At 39.1% G+C, this 17902-nt stretch overlaps 1 protein-coding gene across 3 annotated transcripts in view; it reads left to right on the forward strand.

The window, feature by feature from the left end:
- The first annotated feature begins 610 nt into the window (after window positions 1-610).
- The window catches only part of LOC127440353 (calmodulin-regulated spectrin-associated protein 2-like), an 84518-nt gene continuing 67226 nt past the window's right edge, over window positions 611-17902 (forward strand). For 2 of the 3 annotated variants that reach the window (XM_051696892.1, XM_051696893.1), the window contains exon 1: window positions 3805-4452. In XM_051696892.1, the coding sequence (XP_051552852.1) occupies window positions 4299-4452 (154 nt within the window). In that variant the 5' untranslated portion in view covers window positions 3805-4298. Of the gene's footprint in view, window positions 691-3804; window positions 4453-17902 lie in introns of those variants that run through there. The other variant, XM_051696894.1, reaches the window with a different exon arrangement.

A 17902-nucleotide genomic window follows, 5' to 3' on the forward strand; every position in this document is an offset into this window, starting at 1 on the left:
GTATGAATATTACGCTTAAAAAAAAGTATTTTAGCCTATTTTTAAGATTTTACATTTCATTTTATTACAGATTACTCCGTTCAATTTGATGGAATTTTGTTATGAAATTGAAATGCATAAATTTTAAAATATTTTTTTTTTGTGAATACACTCAAATTTCGGGTCCAAAAACAGAGAAAGGGGGACGGATCGATGGTAGCCCTCATTAAAGGCTATAGGTAGGCTCACATCTATTCCAAATTAACCTCTACAATGTACACTGGTATCCGCTAGAGGGCAACATTGTTCAATAATGTTGGCGCAGTTCTCGCTCATACTGCAATGCAAGAAAGCGCAAACATTGTATACATGAAAACGTTAGCAGTTCAACAATCATTTGTGTGAATCAACAAGTGGTCATCAAAATTATGGTAATTTATTAGTTATTTTTATTTATTTATTTATTCATTATTTTTTTGTCAAAACACGATTCATTCCGCATGACCGTTCTGTTTTCACAGGAGTTATGTAATTCAAACAATAATAAAAGCCAACTGCTAAAATGAGCAAGACCCAATGAGAGGAGATATTAGTCACATCTGGGTGGAACCAGAGACTATTTAGCAGAGACGGGGCGACTATTAAAATGAATGGGAGAAATTGGATCGCCCACCGACCAAAGGATGTAGATAAGGATGTTCCGCCTAACAGGTAAAAGAGCCAATCACCTTTTAGATACAGATAACGCCTGTCAATCAATTCTAGAACCCGCATGCGCATTAGCTATACAAACCGGGAAAATTGAGTTGAAAAATAGTTGCCCAGCCTGTCCGAGGGCGTTTCAAAGATGGCCGCCGAGTGAACTAAATTGCTAAAAAGACTTTGGTGGAACTCTCTCTCTCTCTCTCTCTCTCTCTCGCTCTCTCTCTTTCTCTCTCACTCACTCTAAATTACTTCCATTTGTGCTCAAGAACTAAGAGCTAAGAGTCTGTCTCTCAGATGAAAGGGTGTGTGCGTATTTGTATGTGTTTGATGAAAGGGTTGTGTATTGTGTATGTGGGTATAGAGGGCAGTAATTACAGCTATTCTCCTGAGCAGATAGTCAGAGCCTGCCACAGTGGTCGCACCCCTTCCTGTCTGGGAAATCTGATCAATATTAACTCCTGCTGCTGTTACCCAGATAGCACACACAAGCCCCGTTCACACATGCAACCATGTAAATTACATAGCAAAACCCTTGGGTTGCCTTTACTGGTAAATGTACCACATGTGCTGTTCACACATAACATCTGTATGGAAATTTATAGGTAATGAGACAACTTCTCATTAAGGGAAACTGCCAGAGCAAAAATTACCAGTATTTTCAAAAAGCTCATTTTTTACAGAAAATGAAACTGTAATATCTATAAAGTCATAGAGTTATCATTTTGTAGTTTGATTAAATATGATTGTAAATTGTGTATAAAAATAAATAATTAAAATATAGCCGCAAACGGCAATCATCGGGGTCCAAGCACGTATGACCAGAACATGGCCAAATGATTTGGGGGCACTGATGGGTTCAGAAGAAACAGATTTTTTATTTTTATTTTAGCCCTTGTGGTCGATTCTTGCAAAATTTCGTATACAGCCTAATTTTGGTGACTTGCAAGTGCACCGTTAATTTCATAACGATCGGCCATTTGCAATGCAAGTTATTCGCTGCTGAAATGTGATTGGCTGCTGGCGGCCATGTTTTTAGTTGTAGCACCCCCTATGGGCGGAATTGAATGAAAATTTGCATGCATCCTCAAAATGTTTTGGTAGGAATGTATAAAGTTTGGACTTTGCGTTCAGAAGATATAGGCCATTGAGTAAATTAGGGCCATGGCCAAAAAATTAATTAGCTTATATCTTCGAATCTCTTTCACAGATCATAAATCCGAAAACGTTTTTTTTGTCAGGATGGTCCCTAGTTGATACATGTAATATTTAGAGCAAATCGGACAAAAATATGTTTTACAAATAATCGCAAATCGTTTGGTGTCTCTAGGACTTACGGTTTTGGCTGCCCATACGCTTTTAGGGCAGAATAATAATAATAACTAGACAAATAAAGTTTGTAGACAAACTTTGAGGTTGGCTTGAAAGAGCCTGTTCTGAAAGTTTAAAAAATATATTAAAGCTTATTTAGTTAGTTAGTTAGTTAGTAAAGAAAGACTGATGATAGATAGATAGATAGATAGATAGATAGATAGATAGATAGATAGCATATTTTAGCACTTAGCATGGTGTTGCTAGCCTGTTTTAGCATGTTTTTAACATGTTTTAGTACTTAGCTAGGCATGCTAACACATTTTAGCATGTTGGTAGCATGTTGCTCGCATGTTTTAGGACTTAGTTAGGCATTGCTAACATGTTTTAGCATATTGTTTGAATGTTGTTGGCATATTTTTGCACTTAGCTAGGCATTGCTTGCATGTTTTAGTAATTAGCTAGGTGTTGCTAGCATGTTTTAGTACTTAGCTAGGTTTTGCTAACATGTTTAGCATGTACCTAGCATGTTGCTAGCATGTTTTAACACTTAGATACTTGGTTGCTAGGGTGAAATCATTTGGTTGCTAGACAGTTACCAGGGTGATACTCAAAAGGCTCCTTGCTAGCCAGAGTAAAATGAGCTAACCCGGAAGTCTCTACGATGTTCTGGTGCAGAGATATATGTTTTGCTAATTGGTTGCTAGGGAAACCCCATCTGGTTGCTAGGCAGTTAACAGGGTGATACTCAAAAGGTTCCTTGCTTGCCTGAGTCAAATGAGCCAACCCGGAAGTGTCTACAATGTTCTGGTGCAGAGATAAGTGTTTTGCTACTTGCTTGCTAGGGTGATCTCATTTGGTTACTAGGCAGTTACCAGGGTGATACTCAAAAGGCTCCTTGCTAACCTGAGTCAAATGAGCAAACCCGGAAGTCTCTACGATGTTCTGGTGCAGAGATATGTGTTTTGCAACTAAGTTGCTAGGGTGAGCTCATTTGGTTGCTAGGCAGTTACCAGGGTGATACTCAAAAGGCTCCTTGCTAGCCTGACTCACATGAGCCAACCCGAAATATCTATGATGTTCTGGTGCAGAGATATGTGTTTTGCTTGCTACTTGGTTGCTAGGGTGAGCTAATTTGGTTGCTAGGCAGTTGCCAGGGTGATAATAACAAGGCACTAAAAGAAAGAATAAAAAGAGTGGAGTGATTGAAAGATAGAAAGTATGAGTAGTGGAGTGATAGATAGAAAGTATGAGTGGTGGAGTGATAGGATGTAGCTTGAATCCTCTAAAGGAGTTATTACAGGGAAAAGTTTTCATACCTTGAATGGGAATCAATATAAAATCAGGCCTGTTCAGAAGTCCGCTACGGGAATACTGTAATTCTGATCAGAACAGTCTGAAGGTATGTCCCGAGTTTGGTGGATGTAGCTTGAAAGCTCTAGGAGGAGTAGCATTGAGAAATTTTGGGTTTCAGAAGAAAAATAATAATAATAATAAGTTTAAATAGTAGATCAGTAGGTTGGCTCTTTCAAGCCAACCTAATAATAATAATAATAGCTAATAATAAATAAGTGATTACATTTTTTTTATTGATTCATTCATTAAACAAAAAATAAAGCAAAACGTATATACACAGAATCAATGTTTAACCCAAATAAATACTATGTTTAGCAATAGTTACGTCTAAAATAGATCAAATCAATTTCGTTTTATTTGAGAGCAGCGGGAATTTATTTTATAGCCAGCAGTGCTTGTCTGCGTCTGGGCGTTTCGCGCATGCGCACAAAGCTTTCTCCTTTTCCAGGCCAGTACGGCAGGCGGACCGCAGGAAGAACGAGAGATTTAGGAAGGACAGTTATAAAAGTTAAAGAAGAGGAAAAAATCATTACAAGAGTCTATAAATTTATCGACCGTCTCTCCTCACCATTGAATGTGGCATGCTTCATCATGGTGCTTGCGTCACCTATTATATACTGATTTTTTTTAAGAACCCAAAGCAACTTGACGATATAATGCCGGGAAACGGATGAGAACTCCTGCAGTCGCCTGGTATCGCTTGTTGGATTTTGAATCCAGCGCTCGGAGATGCAGCTGGAATTTTTTTCATTTATACAGGCTGAATAATTACAGTAACGTGTTTCGGACGTGAAGATACGATAATTATTTAACTACACGAGCGCTCGAGCCCACGATCCGTTATATTTCACGTCCGATTTGGCGCAGAGGGTTTGACCATGGGAATGTCATTACCGGTCTGATCTCATAGTCGGGTGTGTGTGTGATTGTGTGTCTGCCCGTGGGACGTGATGCAGCCACGCGTGGATGTCAAGATGGGTGATGCCGCAGAGATCAAGAGCACGTTTATCGTCCCGACGATCAAATCTTTTGATCACTATGATTTTACAAGGGCCAAGATCTCCTGCAGTTTGACATGGCTCATTGCCAAAGCCTTTGGTTCGGGTAGGTGGCGCTTAAAGGTCTGAAAATCTTGATAAATATAGGAATTGTAATTTACGTTATTAACGCCCAAGCTGGAATTGCTTGTCATTAGGCGTTTCTGGTTGATGTCCTGTATCATGATAAACTCGGCCCCCGGGGTACATTTGAAATCATATTTATTGGGAGTGTCATTTCAAAGTAGGGCAATGTAAGCATTTAGTTTCGAAATGAACGATTAAAAAATAGCAGGAATAAAATAAATTGAAGCAGCACAGAGTATGACTAACATGATAACAGAGACAAACTGTTGCGTATTTCATTGGCAACACAAGGAACTGAAGGTTTTCTACAGCCACTGATCATCATACACATCGTTGTATATATATTTGTTAGTAGCCTACAATATTGAAACATTTCAGGTCAATATATTTAATTAGTATGGCTATTTTACACTTAATCAAAGGTAAATGATGTGTACAGGGTTGCTAATTGAATTTGTGTCATAATTTGTAACTAATCCCAAAGGGATCCATCCTAAATAAGGATCTTCTAAGAGTTCTTAGAAAATAATCGTTCCGTAAAAACAAACGAAAAAATAGTAGTTTCAGTTTTAGTTGTATCTTAATTGATTCTTAGATTATTGTTATTTGATCCCATTGTGATCCTTTAGAATTGGTTTAAAATTATTCCAGAAACTGCATTAGCAAACCTGTACACTTCCTTTAGGTTTTGTTTAACTAGGGTAAACAGGGGCAATGGATCACAATGAAGGTTTCATTAAATTATACTGCTCAGTGTTGGTTTGTTGACTTTTTTAGTGTAGTCAAATTTAGAAATGCTGTTTCATACAGAAATGTTTTGTATTTACTTTCACAAAGAATGCTTATTGGTGGAATTATACTAATGGAAGCCTACTAATATTTAACTCTACACCAAAAAACTAACACGGTATCTTCAGTTTTTGGACATGTAACACGGTAGCACCGTAAATGCCATGGTACATGTACATGAATAGCATTAGTACAGTGCATGGTATATACAAAATTACCATGGCATTATCTGATACCATCACTTTACCTTTTTGTAGAAAGATTGCAGAAAGAAAGATTGCAAGCTGGAGGCTTTGCTTTTAATCCAGTGCCTATATTATCCATAAGTCAAGTAGTATACAGACGTTGCAAGTTGCAAACATGGTGAGTTTGTATCTGTAACTGGAAAAAACAGCATCTACATGGTGCTGTAACCTTTGCCAACTCTGCAAAAGACATTAGCCCAGATGCCTACATACAGTAGGCTCATGAACGGACACTGTCTGTCTTATGACTCCATCCCCACAGTCAGTAATGAAAGCTCAAATCAGATTCCCCTCTTCTCTCTGCACACAACACACAGTAATAGGATTGAATTTTCCAGAATAGCTCCCAATAGAGGATGCTGAAATGAATGCATAAACACACACACACAGACGTATACAGACAGAGCAGTGTGGCTTTTTGCTGGTAGAGCTGCTCAGCCCACAACAGAGAAGCCTGTGGAGTGCAATGCAACAGGGCTAGGATGAGGAGGCCCCAGATAGAAGTGTGTATGTGTGTGTATAAAGTCTGGTTTTCTCATTGGAGTTGCTGTTCTACATGAACTCTAATGTGGTTGATAAAGCATGGATTTACTCTGATCTCTATTCCATATGGCACTGAATGCACTGTGTTTGAGCAGAGACTGTATAAGTGGAAAAGGCGACCAATTCATATACATATAAATGTGAAAAATCGTAATGCCAAGTAGGGTGTCTATTTTCCCTCCTTAAAGTTAATTGGGCTAATTGCATTTTGATAACCACAATTGGTCAATACTGAATTAAAAAAACATATTTCAAATCAGCACTAAAATCTGACAACAATGGTTCTCCCTATTCAAGTACATAGGAGCTGTAAAGTAATAGCTGCCTGGAGATGTTATGAATATGGAAGTTGAGTGACCTGTCTTGCCTCAAAGTGGCTTTTATTTGAGTCTTGACCTACTCAAAAATTACCATGGTACTAATATTTTATAGACATGGTACTATTGTAATACCATGGTTTTCTGGATTTGGTAATCCCAGTGTTACCATGTTAATCCCATGTTTTTGTTTAGTTTTTGCATATGTACAATGGTAGTACCATGGGATTCTTTGACGTACCTTAAAGTGGCATGTAAATACCATGGTACATATATATGGTAACAATTTAGTACCATGGTATGTATCAAAGTGCCATTATATAAGGCCCTTTCCCATCTACAGTCCTGGTACTTTTCCCTTAGGAACTTTTTAGATGAGAACTCTTACGAGGAACGGAACACCCAAGGAGACGTTTCCCCTATTGCATTCGCACTCACAAAGTAATCACCGTAGCGATGTCATCTAATATCGACCATTATTATTCTGACATTATTGCTAGTTTCAATAGCAACAACAACAACAACAACAAAGTCAACAACACCAACAGAGGATGCTGGTATCGGAGCTACACTTTTGTTTGTTTAGGGCTGTTTTATACGAACGTTGACTGCATTGGAAAACGTAGGCAGCTGCCTTATCAGTTAATGGTTTAAACATCAGTATGTTTGGATGAATGGAACACTCTGAACAGTTTAAAAGGCACCTTATTTCATTCTGCCTTCATCCATCCTTTTACAGCCTCTGAAGGCAGCATTTTCCAGTTTTCGGATACAGCCTGTGTCTTCAGGTTACAGTTTAAACTGGGCTCGCGAGGCGTGTGCGGTGCTCCGTGCAGCAGCCGCCAGCCAGAGTAAGAGATGAGGTGAGGTGGCGAAAGTGCTGTTTAACTGTGCAGCACACGCCAAACTCAGCGGACAACATGTTGAAAATTCACTATAAACCTATTTATCAACATAATCTTTTACAATAGGCTTTTATGACTGAACATAAATTACTGTACTGAAATACTCACTCACTGACTTAAAAAGATGTCTTGATGCAAGTTAACCATGCAGTAAAAGGCACGCAATACTTCCCTCATGTAAACTAGCTTTTACAACGGTGTACAATAAAATTCAATTACCCACTCTCGATAAACATCTGATTATATTTATCCATCATCCCAGGAAAAAGTGATGTAGTAATCCAGAAATCACTTCATTTTCTTTATTGTCACACAGTACAGATGTAATGAAAACTAAAATCGTGTCTCCCCATGAAGTCACACACATACATGCTCATGTGAAATGTGTGATTCTCTTTGGATACTTTGTTATATATTTTTCTGTTAAGGGAATTATAAAATTAGCGCAATCCTTCAGTATCAGGCTAGCAGCTAGTTGTTTACTATTGGTGGCTATGGAGCTCCTTTCCTTTCTCAATGCAGGTTTTTGACCAATCACAGGCTGCAGCACCTCCCACAGTCCCTATATGCCCCAAAAGTATCTACCCCGTAGTAGGAGCTAAAAATGTCCCCTAAAATGGCTTCAGGGAACTATAGTTCCTTATGTGCGAAAGTGATGATAAGCACTAGTCCCGGGGAAAAGTACCTAAAACAGGCTTTAGTACCACCAGTGGGCAAGGCCCTATTACCATTTGATACCATCTCCCCATGAGTCATTGCTCTTCACAGCAGAATGACACTGCTGACAAGCATGAGAAACAAACACAGGAAATGAGCCCCACCATTGCAAGACATCATCAGATTTTAAATAGTGTCGGGTGGATGTCTGTTCATAAGGATAAGGACAGCACATTACATCTGCTGGGGATTTCAGCTCTTTAGAGCAGATCGCATTGCGGAGTTAACGGGGAAAACTGTAACAGAAAGCACAGACTGTACTCTTTATCAACTGTAAACCTTTCTACTCACCGCGGGAGTTTTCCTCGTTTATTCTGGTGAGTGATTATATTCCTCCACAAGCGTGTGTGAGCGCAGCGCTGCAACAGCTGGCTGATCAGATCACGGACATGGAACAACAATACCTGGACTTAATTATTATTATTCTCTGCAATTTTAACAGAGCCAACTTCACCCGTGACCTGCCAAAATACAGACAGCACATTACATGCCCCACCAGAGACAGAAATATACAGGATCACTACAGCTTTGGGACTCTCTGATCACAGTCTGGTTTATCTTCTTCCAACCTACAGGCAGAAACTTAAATCAGCTAAACCTGTAGTAAAAACTGTAAAAAGATAGACCAATGAAGCAGAGATTGAACTACAAGCCTGCTTTGTCTGCACTAACTGGAGTGTTTTTGAAGCTGCATACACCAATCTGGACGAGTTTACATATACTTTGACATCATATATCAGTTTCTGTGAGGATATGTGCATTCCTATTAGGACTTATTTAAAGTTCAACCATGACAAACCATGGTTTACAGCAAAACTCAAGCAGCTTCGCCAGGCCAAAGAGGATGCTTACAGAAGCGGGATAAAATCTTGTACAATCAGGCCAGAAACAAAGGACATTATTGACAAAGGAGAGTAGAGTGACTAAAAGAAGCTACTCTGAGAAGCTGGGGACCAGGGCCCAGATGGTGTTTCACCCACTTGTCTAAAATCCTGTGCTGACATGCTGGCCCCCATCATCACACAGATCTTCAACAGATCACTGGTTCCTGCTGCTTCAAATGCTCCACCATCATCCCTGTCCCAAAGAAACGCAAAATCACAGGACTTAATGTCTACAGACCCATCGCTCTGACGTCTGTGGTCATGAAGTATTATGAGAGACATGGTGTTGGCCCACCTGAAGGACATCACTGGACCCTTTCTGGACCCCTTCAATTTGCTTATCAAGCAAATAGGTCTGTGTATTATGCAGTCAACATGGGATTGCATCATATCCTGCAACATCTGGACAGACCAGGGACATATGCAAGGATCCTTTTTGTGGACTTCAGTTCGGCTTTCAACACCATCATCCCAGCTATTCTCCGGACTAAATTAAACCAACTCTCTGTTCCCACCTTATCATGGTGGATCACCAGCTTTCTGACAGATAGGCAGCAGTTAGTGAGACTGAGGAAATCCAGCACCTGTACGATCAGCACTAGTGCTGCCCAGGGATGTGTGCTCTCCCCCTGTACACAAATGACTGCACCGCCAAGGACCCCTCTGCCAATCTCCTGAAGTTTGCAGACGACACAACTGTCTTCGGCCTCATCAGGATGTTGATGAGTCTGCATACAGAAGGGAGGTTGAACAGCTGGCTGTCTGGTACAGTCAAAACAACCTGGAGCTGAACACGCTCAGAACAGTGGAGATAATAGTGGACTTTAGGAGTAACACCACAACACCATTCTGAACAGCACTGTGGAAGCAGTGGAGCCATTCAGGTTCCTGGGCTCTACCATCTCACAGGAACTGAAGTGGGAGACCCACATTGACTCCATTGTGAAAAAGGCCCAGCAGAGGTTGTACTTCCTTAACCAGTTGAGGAAGTTCATCCTGCCACAAGCGCTGCTGATACAGTTCTACTCAGCAGTCATTGAGTCTGTCCTCTGCACTTCAATAGCTGTCTGGTTTGGTTCAGCTACGAAATCAGACATCAGAAGACTACAAAGGACAGTTCCGACTGCTGAGCAGATTATTGGTTGCACCCTGCTCTCCCTTCAAAACTGAACACTTCCAGAGTGAGGAAATGTCACTCACTTTTCACACAGCCGACTCACTCACCCAGCCCACTACCTTTATGAACTGTTGCCTTCTGGCCGGCACTACAGAGCACTGAACACCAGAACCGTCAGGCACAAGAACAGTTTTTTCCCTCAGGCTATCCATCTCATGAACAGTTAAAACTGCCCCATTGAGCAATAATTATATACCACAACAGAGAGCATTTGCTTCTGTTACATCACTGAAGCCTGGGGGGCTCTGGGAGTGTGTGCTGTTCACACGTGACCCTGTGCTGGAGACAGCTCTCTGTAAATATTAAAGACAATAAAATGAAACATGTTTATGTTATAAAAGGACAGTACCCAGGAGTAATCCAGAGGGTTGAATGTGAGAATGAAAGACATCTGACATGGAAAGGTGCTCTCAAGATGATTAAGTTATTGTGTTCCTTGAAATTATACAGTACAGTAGTGTCAGCACGTTTTATCTATGAGTGTGAGACTGATTGAATGAATGTTTTCCTCTGCCACTAGAAATATACAATTAGAACCTTCGTTTAACTTTTATGGAAAGCAGTCAATATTTATGAGTTGTTGGATGGTGTTTGATGATCCAATTTCTCTGGCAGATATTATTTTAATGGTGAAGTGTATCATTTCTGTGGCAAGCGAAATTCTAAAAATAACAAATGTCTTCAAAAAGTTTCCTGGGCACTTCCCATCACTCATTGATTTGACCAACTGGGCCAAAGTCACACAGCAAACTTGTTTGGGCTCTTGCTTAGCCAATGTTGGTGTGTTGGACTGGTTGGGATGCTTGCATGTATTTTTCTGCAAATTTTTGGATATCACACAGAAATTGCTGGATGGAAACACTAAGATGCAAATATAATCTCCAAAAAAACTTATATATGCTCACTTGAGGTGTATAAATGTTTAATTTGATAAGAAGACATGCATATAAACTATGATGGAAACACATTTACCAAATATTTTCCTAGTGTAGAATTCTAGGAATATGTAGATGTGCATAAAAAAAAGTCATGTGTTTTTGCCTCAACAAGCCTTGTGAATACATAATTTGCTTAGATAATATCATCAATATCATTGGATAGCAACTGAAATGTTGCTCTGGTTATTCTGAAATGCCAGACACAAGGCCTGTCATCAAATGATTGGGTACCATTACCTCCCAGATCTGTCTGACACGCTTTCGCTCCCAGACAAAAGCCATCTGCCTCTGAACACTAGCAAACATGAAGTTCGTTGGAGCGTTTTTGTCTGCGTGCTCTAAAGTTATTCAGTACATTTAACAAAAGAGCCACAGTGGCTTCAACTTCCATTTTCATTTCACCTATATTTTGCGGCAATTTTCCCAGTAGTTATGTATTTGTTCTCTTAAACACATGGGGTGGAAATGCTGTTTTATTTGCAGATTGTTTTTGCGAAATTATAAACTTAATTAATAACTTTAATTTACTTCGGTGGAAACATGACTTGTGTTTAGTGCCCGACCGATATATCGGCCGGCCGATATTATCAGCCGATATTAGCCTTTCACCGATATATCGGTTTTGGCGTATATTTTACCGATAGGCGCCTATATGAAATACATGCTGGAAACTTAATAAACAATGACCCCATCATTTTTCCTTTTCAATATACCTAATATAACATTAACCTTGTCCCTGACAACCATGTCACTCATGTCTGTTTGCTGTTAGCCAGCTATAGTTTGTCAGTGCAGTCAGTAATGTAGCAGACTGAAAGGTAAGAGAGCATCTTCTTGCAGCTCAGCAGACAGTGGATTGTGTCTGATGAGTGTTGATTTCATGCTATGTTGTTACTTAGATAGTGAGACACATGCTGGAAAGAATAAACAACATCTGTCTTTTACTCTCCGTGACAACGAGCTTATAGCTAACTAGCTAATCACGTAGCTACTTTCAGTAACTACATTTCCATCCAAAGATTTTTTGCGAAACATTTTTAGCGCATCAAAATAAAGCTGATGGAAACGGAAATTATCACTAAAATTTCACAAGTGTCGACATAATATTTTTCCGTTTAACTCTAGCGCATAAACTCTATGTTGATACATCAAATGTTGCGAAAAACTGTTTTTTCTTTTTTCAAAAGAAAATTGTCATTAACACAAAAATTTAGTGTCACATGACAGAATTTACCTCAATTGTTAGCCTGTGTTAATCATAACGACAAGGTATACATCCATAAAAGCCGATTTATTGTACGTGATTATGGATTGATCTGAACGGCATAAAGATCCGATCACTGCAAACATGACACTTCCAGGAGTGCCAACACAAATATCTTGTATCATTCACATCGACAAGTGCATGGAGAACAAATGAATGGCCACTCTTTGCGATTAATTTAATCGCGGTAGACATCCGTTTATTTATTAAAGTTGCTTTTCCACACCATTCAAAATAATAGATGGCAGTCATGGAATTAGCCCACAATGCAAAAAACATATAATTTCTATGCACAAAGATGTTTTAAATTAAAAATAAATACACAATACTAGGAGAAAAGCTTCAATGTGCTTTTTTGGAACACTAACATATAGCCCAGTTCTATAAAATTATTGTTTAGCTTACTTTTGAAAAAATGCTGGCAAAATTCCCTGTATTAAATTAAATAAATTACCAAACGAAAAACGCATTAAATAAAAAAAAAATAAATTACCAAATTAATTTTTTTTTTTTAATTTTTAGACCTATATATGCCTTTTCTTTACACAAACTTAAATTAGCCGTACCCTGTTCTGTAGACGAATAAAGTTGGCTGAATGATATTTTCTACACTTAAGACTATAAACTATCAGAACTATTTGTCCAATGCGGAGTTCACTTTCAGAAAATGAGCTTTTGAACCTTTTAAAACTTTTAAATATTTTAAACCTAACCCTCTTTACCTTGGATCGCATTTGCTGAGCTTCTTCAGAAAATGTAAATTGCATTATGACGCTAAAATTAATTTTAGGTGATAATCAAGTTCAGTTGGTCGTTAAAAGTTGTGGGACAAATATACGGGACATAATGCAGTTGAGATGGCGATGCTTTAGATTAGATGACTGTTCAAAGTAGCCTATTGAATATCAGGAATGTATCATATGTAACCCTGATATTACACTGCATCAGTTTTTCTTTAATAGTTGTGCACACAGCATACACATGGATGGATGGTCCTTATACTAAGTCCGAAAATTTCCCCACTACTTGGTACTGTAACATTAAAACAGAAGTGCAGAGTTGAACTTTTGAAAGGCTTTTGTGAGTTTTGGTGACTTGCTGCCTCAGGCTCTTCCCTGTTTGACCCTTCACTTCCTCCCTGTGTTTGTCGTGCCTTCGAGAGCTGCTTCCTGCTTCTGTCCTCACTATAGATGGGATGAAACATAGAGAAAAAACCTTTCCCGAACCAGGCAGCTCTCTTGTTCAGGAAAAATCGTGAGCTTCACAGAAAGTGTGTGTGAGTGTGTTTGTTTATTCTGTTGGCTCTGAACTGGCAGAGAAAGGGTTTCCATTGACACAGCAGCTTTTCATAAAGGTTAAGGGAATGTTTATAAGTCTTTTCACATAAAAAGTCAGCAGTGTAATGTTTATTGCATGATTGTGATGTTGAAAGGGGGTGTTTAAAGTTAACCCAAAAATGAAGTCAATGAATTCTGTAATTGTTTACTCACCCTGATGTTGTTCCAAACCTATATGACTTTCTTTCTTCCATGGAATTGGCAGAATGTTACGGAATGACAGCCTCAGTCACCATTCACTTTCGTTGCAACTTTTTTCCATACAATGAAAAGTGAATGGTGACTGACGCTGTCACTCCCTAACATCTCGTTTTGTATTGCACGTTTCCAATATATTTTGTTATTGTGTCAGTGGCTGCATGTGTAATCAAACTCTACATTATTTCGCCACAAATCTGTCACAATTGGTAGAAGCTAGCAACTTACTAGTGCCACACTAGCAGACTCAAAACAACTGAATTTTGGCCGAGGGTGTCATTCATGTAGACTGTTTTGCTGAGATCTTGCTCTCTTTAGTCGGAGGTATGACATACTTACCGAGTAAGGATGGTAGAGGAGTGACAGACATACCAACTCAACGCAACTCTCTCTGATTCCCTGTCATGTGGAGCTCACCTAAATAACAACAGGAGAACCATGTGAGCATAAACAATTGTAAAAGGGTGATTTAGGAAGCGATTCATACCTTGTTAAAGTGTGTGATTGTGTTTGTATCCCCTTGAGGCTTGCCAAAGTGTGTCCATAGGCAGCTTTCAGTGAAAAATGCTTGGTGACGGAATCACTGTGGATTGCAATCTGCGTTTGTGAGGATATGCAGCTGAGTGCGATGAAAACGTTCAGATCAGGTTGACGTCTTGTCAGTTCTTCAGTCAAAGAAGAAGCTCATTGGTCATTTGAAGAGAACACAAGAGCTTGCCTGGCGACAGAAAATTTGTTCTGTCATGTTGGATAGTTATTTATGTTGCTAGAACCATTAACTTTGCAGGGAGTCCAGACGGTCAAGGCATTAACGACCTTCCGCTGGCAGACGCTAATGCATGCTTTGTCACTCACCTACTGCCTGCCGATTATGTTAATTAAACTCACACCTAAAAATCACTGGAAAAATCGGCTAGTGTGGCGCCGGCTTTAGGCAGATGCCAACATGGACAGGTTGCATGACATGCCCCCATCCTCGAAAAAAAACATAATATTACCGGTAATACATTTCAAGACATTTTTGTTTACTTTCATATCATAAACAGTTTTGGTTCTGTGTTGGGTCGCCACTTGTCTAATGTAAAATCTGGCTCCTGATGTAAAACCAGTTGAGAAACACTGATCTGTAATGCTACGTTGGGACTATACTGCATATACCAGCTCAGATAGTGCCGGTTGAACTAGATTGTGGGTTGTTTGTGAAAAAGATAAGAATTTGCAATAAAATACAATGAAATTGTTTAGTAAATTCACCCCTTAGATTTTAGACACATTTAAACATCACGTACACACAAAGATTATGTGCTAGCATGTGTCCAAGATCATCCAGCAGGAACTTAACTGTGCCTTTAAGACACAAATTTCCTGCTGCTGAATAAGAAAATGAACACACACACACACACACACACACACACAAAGACACGCTGAAAGGAAATGACCCGGGAAGAGCAGGAATCTACAGCCTGTAGTCTGACTCACACTGAAGCATTATGGGATGCCAGGAATTTCCTCGGCCTTCTAGACTTTGTGTCTTAGCCATTTGCAGTCACACTTGAGCATCAAAAACAGCTGAATTGTCAGCCTGCTTGCAGATGTTAGAGTGCTGTTTATTTAGCATCAATCCCTAAATCAGTCCTGTTATTTTCTGTTTGTTTGTGTATTGACTGTAGTGTGCAAGTGCTTGTGATTCAGTGTTTTCATGCCTGTATGTACCTGTGTGTTTACATGTGTGTCTGTAATTGTGTTTGTCCGGCGCCGTGACTGCAGTGTGTGTCACTATTTATGCATGCCTGTACCTGTCTGTGTATGTTATGACTGCACTGCACTGTGTGAGAGTGTCTATAGTGCTATTCTGAAGAGGTTTAATAAATCAGATTATGTGAGATCTGCTATGAGATTAGTTTAAAAAAGTCTCTCTCTCTTTCTTTTGAGGATAATTTATACTTTCTGGGAAAACAGGCTTTTTTTTTTTGTTTGCTTTAAAATTGTGACAAAATGTACTAACCCGATCTTACCAGAATTTGCCACAATAGTACGAGGTGGTGAATTCCTACTAATTTGTGCAAGTTCATTCTTATGAGAGATGCTTCCTTCATGTCCTTGTAGTTCTCGATGTGCCGTTTGTTCCATGTTAATCCAAAACTGTTTGTCACCTTACCCTACCTAGGGTGTAAACATAACCATATGTTAAAAAGCCTAATGTGTAATACAGAAGAAAGAAACACTACCGGGTTTTGAACACGTGCTTGTTAAGCGATTGTGATTGGTTGATGTATACATTGACAAATTCGTTATTGTGACGAATTCTCATGAGACTTATGTTGGAATGTACCAATGTTTTTATCTGCTGAGGTGTTCTTTCGGTGATATCTGTCCTGTTTTTTTCTCGAGCAAATCCCTGAAATTATTGGTTAAAATGAATTGTCGGTGTAGTTTGGATGTGACGTTCTTTATTTATTTTCCTTAACTCACTAATTTAAAAATGACAGCGTGTAGTAAACGCAGATTGTGTTCACAGAGGGTGCTGTAGTTTAGGAGAAAAAAGTTTGGCTTTTTCATTTGTATTAATCAGGCTTTATGTAGAACTGGATAGGGTTTCTCTTATTGGCCTCACATCTGTCTCCACACTGATGTAAAGATGAGGGGCCGGTTGCAATAGCTATTCGTAAGTTACAACTTAGCCTAGTTGTGGCATAAATGGGCACTAAGTCACAATTTACGCACTACTAAATATTTAGATGTTTAAACTTAGGTAGGAGGTATCCCTACGTATACACAAAATATTTACAGAAGTCTCCGACCAGGAGTAACGGATGGAATAAGCTTAATGACCTACTAGTTAAGTCTTGCCTTAAGAACAGGTGGTGCAACCAAATTAAGCACTGACTTATTTACAAACTAACTAGTAGTTACTAAGCCCTTAGTATGAACTTAATGTCCCAACTTACATGAGAACTTAAGTACAGCTGGTGCAACCCTACCCAGGCCACACCATTGATTTTAAAATAGATTTAAAGGCACACACACACACAAAAAATTCCCACTTAAAGGTACACAAATTTTGGTTTACTTGCAGTAGCAGTGTGGTGCAGCATGCAAAAATAATAGTTTTTGTTAACAATGGCGTTGTTAAATTGGCCCAGGTATACTTGTTTTTTACATGTTCCGGATCGCCTTTGTGAGTATACTCTTCTGACCACAAGCGAATATGAATGCCTTTGATGCATGCCCACTACAACTTCTTTGTGATACACTTTCAGTACAGTTAATGGCCGGCGCATGCTCTGATGATGCACACAGACGATGACTGCATCCGTGAGTCAAGAAAACCTGGCCGGCTGGATTATGACGATATTTACGTCACGCATACTGTGCCGGAGTGATCAGCAACGCGGACGTGCCAAATATACTTTGGCCTTAAGTGCCTCACTGTCACCCAGATTTTTGCTTCTTATAAAGAAAAGCAGGGACGAGACCAAATTCATTTCTGTGGTAATCAACATAATGCCACAAATGCTGTCAATTGAGCTTAAATTGTATTGAACACAAAATATTTCTTTAAAGGAATAGTTCACCCAATAATGAAAATTCTCTCATCATTTACTCACCTTCATGCAATCCCAGATGTGTATGATTTTCTTTCTTCAGCAGAACACAAACAAAGATTTTAGAAGAATATTTCAGCTCTGCAGGTCCTCACAATGCAAGTGAATGGTGATCAGACTTTTGTAGCTCCAAAAATCACATAAAGGATACATAGAAGTAATCCATATGACTCCAGTGTTTAAATCTATATCTTCAAAAGCTATATACTAGGTGTGGGTGAGTTATTATCAATAGTAAAGTCCTTATTTACTCTAAATATCCACTTTTACATCTGAAAGTCACATGTGGTGCCTGTTTAGTTTCACTTTCACATCTGAAAGTGAACGTTAAAGTGGAGTTTTAGAGTAAAAAAGGACTATATAAGTAGTAGTCTTATGGATTACTTTTATGTTTATGTGATTTTTGGAGCTACAAAGTTCTGATCACCACTCACTTGTATTGTGAGGACATACAGAGCTGAAATATTCTTCTAAAATCTTTGTTTGTGTTCTGTAGAAGAAAGAAAGTCAT

The sequence above is a fragment of the Myxocyprinus asiaticus genome, chromosome 5 (assembly GCF_019703515.2).
Source record: "Myxocyprinus asiaticus isolate MX2 ecotype Aquarium Trade chromosome 5, UBuf_Myxa_2, whole genome shotgun sequence".
Taxonomy (NCBI): domain Eukaryota; kingdom Metazoa; phylum Chordata; class Actinopteri; order Cypriniformes; family Catostomidae; genus Myxocyprinus; species Myxocyprinus asiaticus.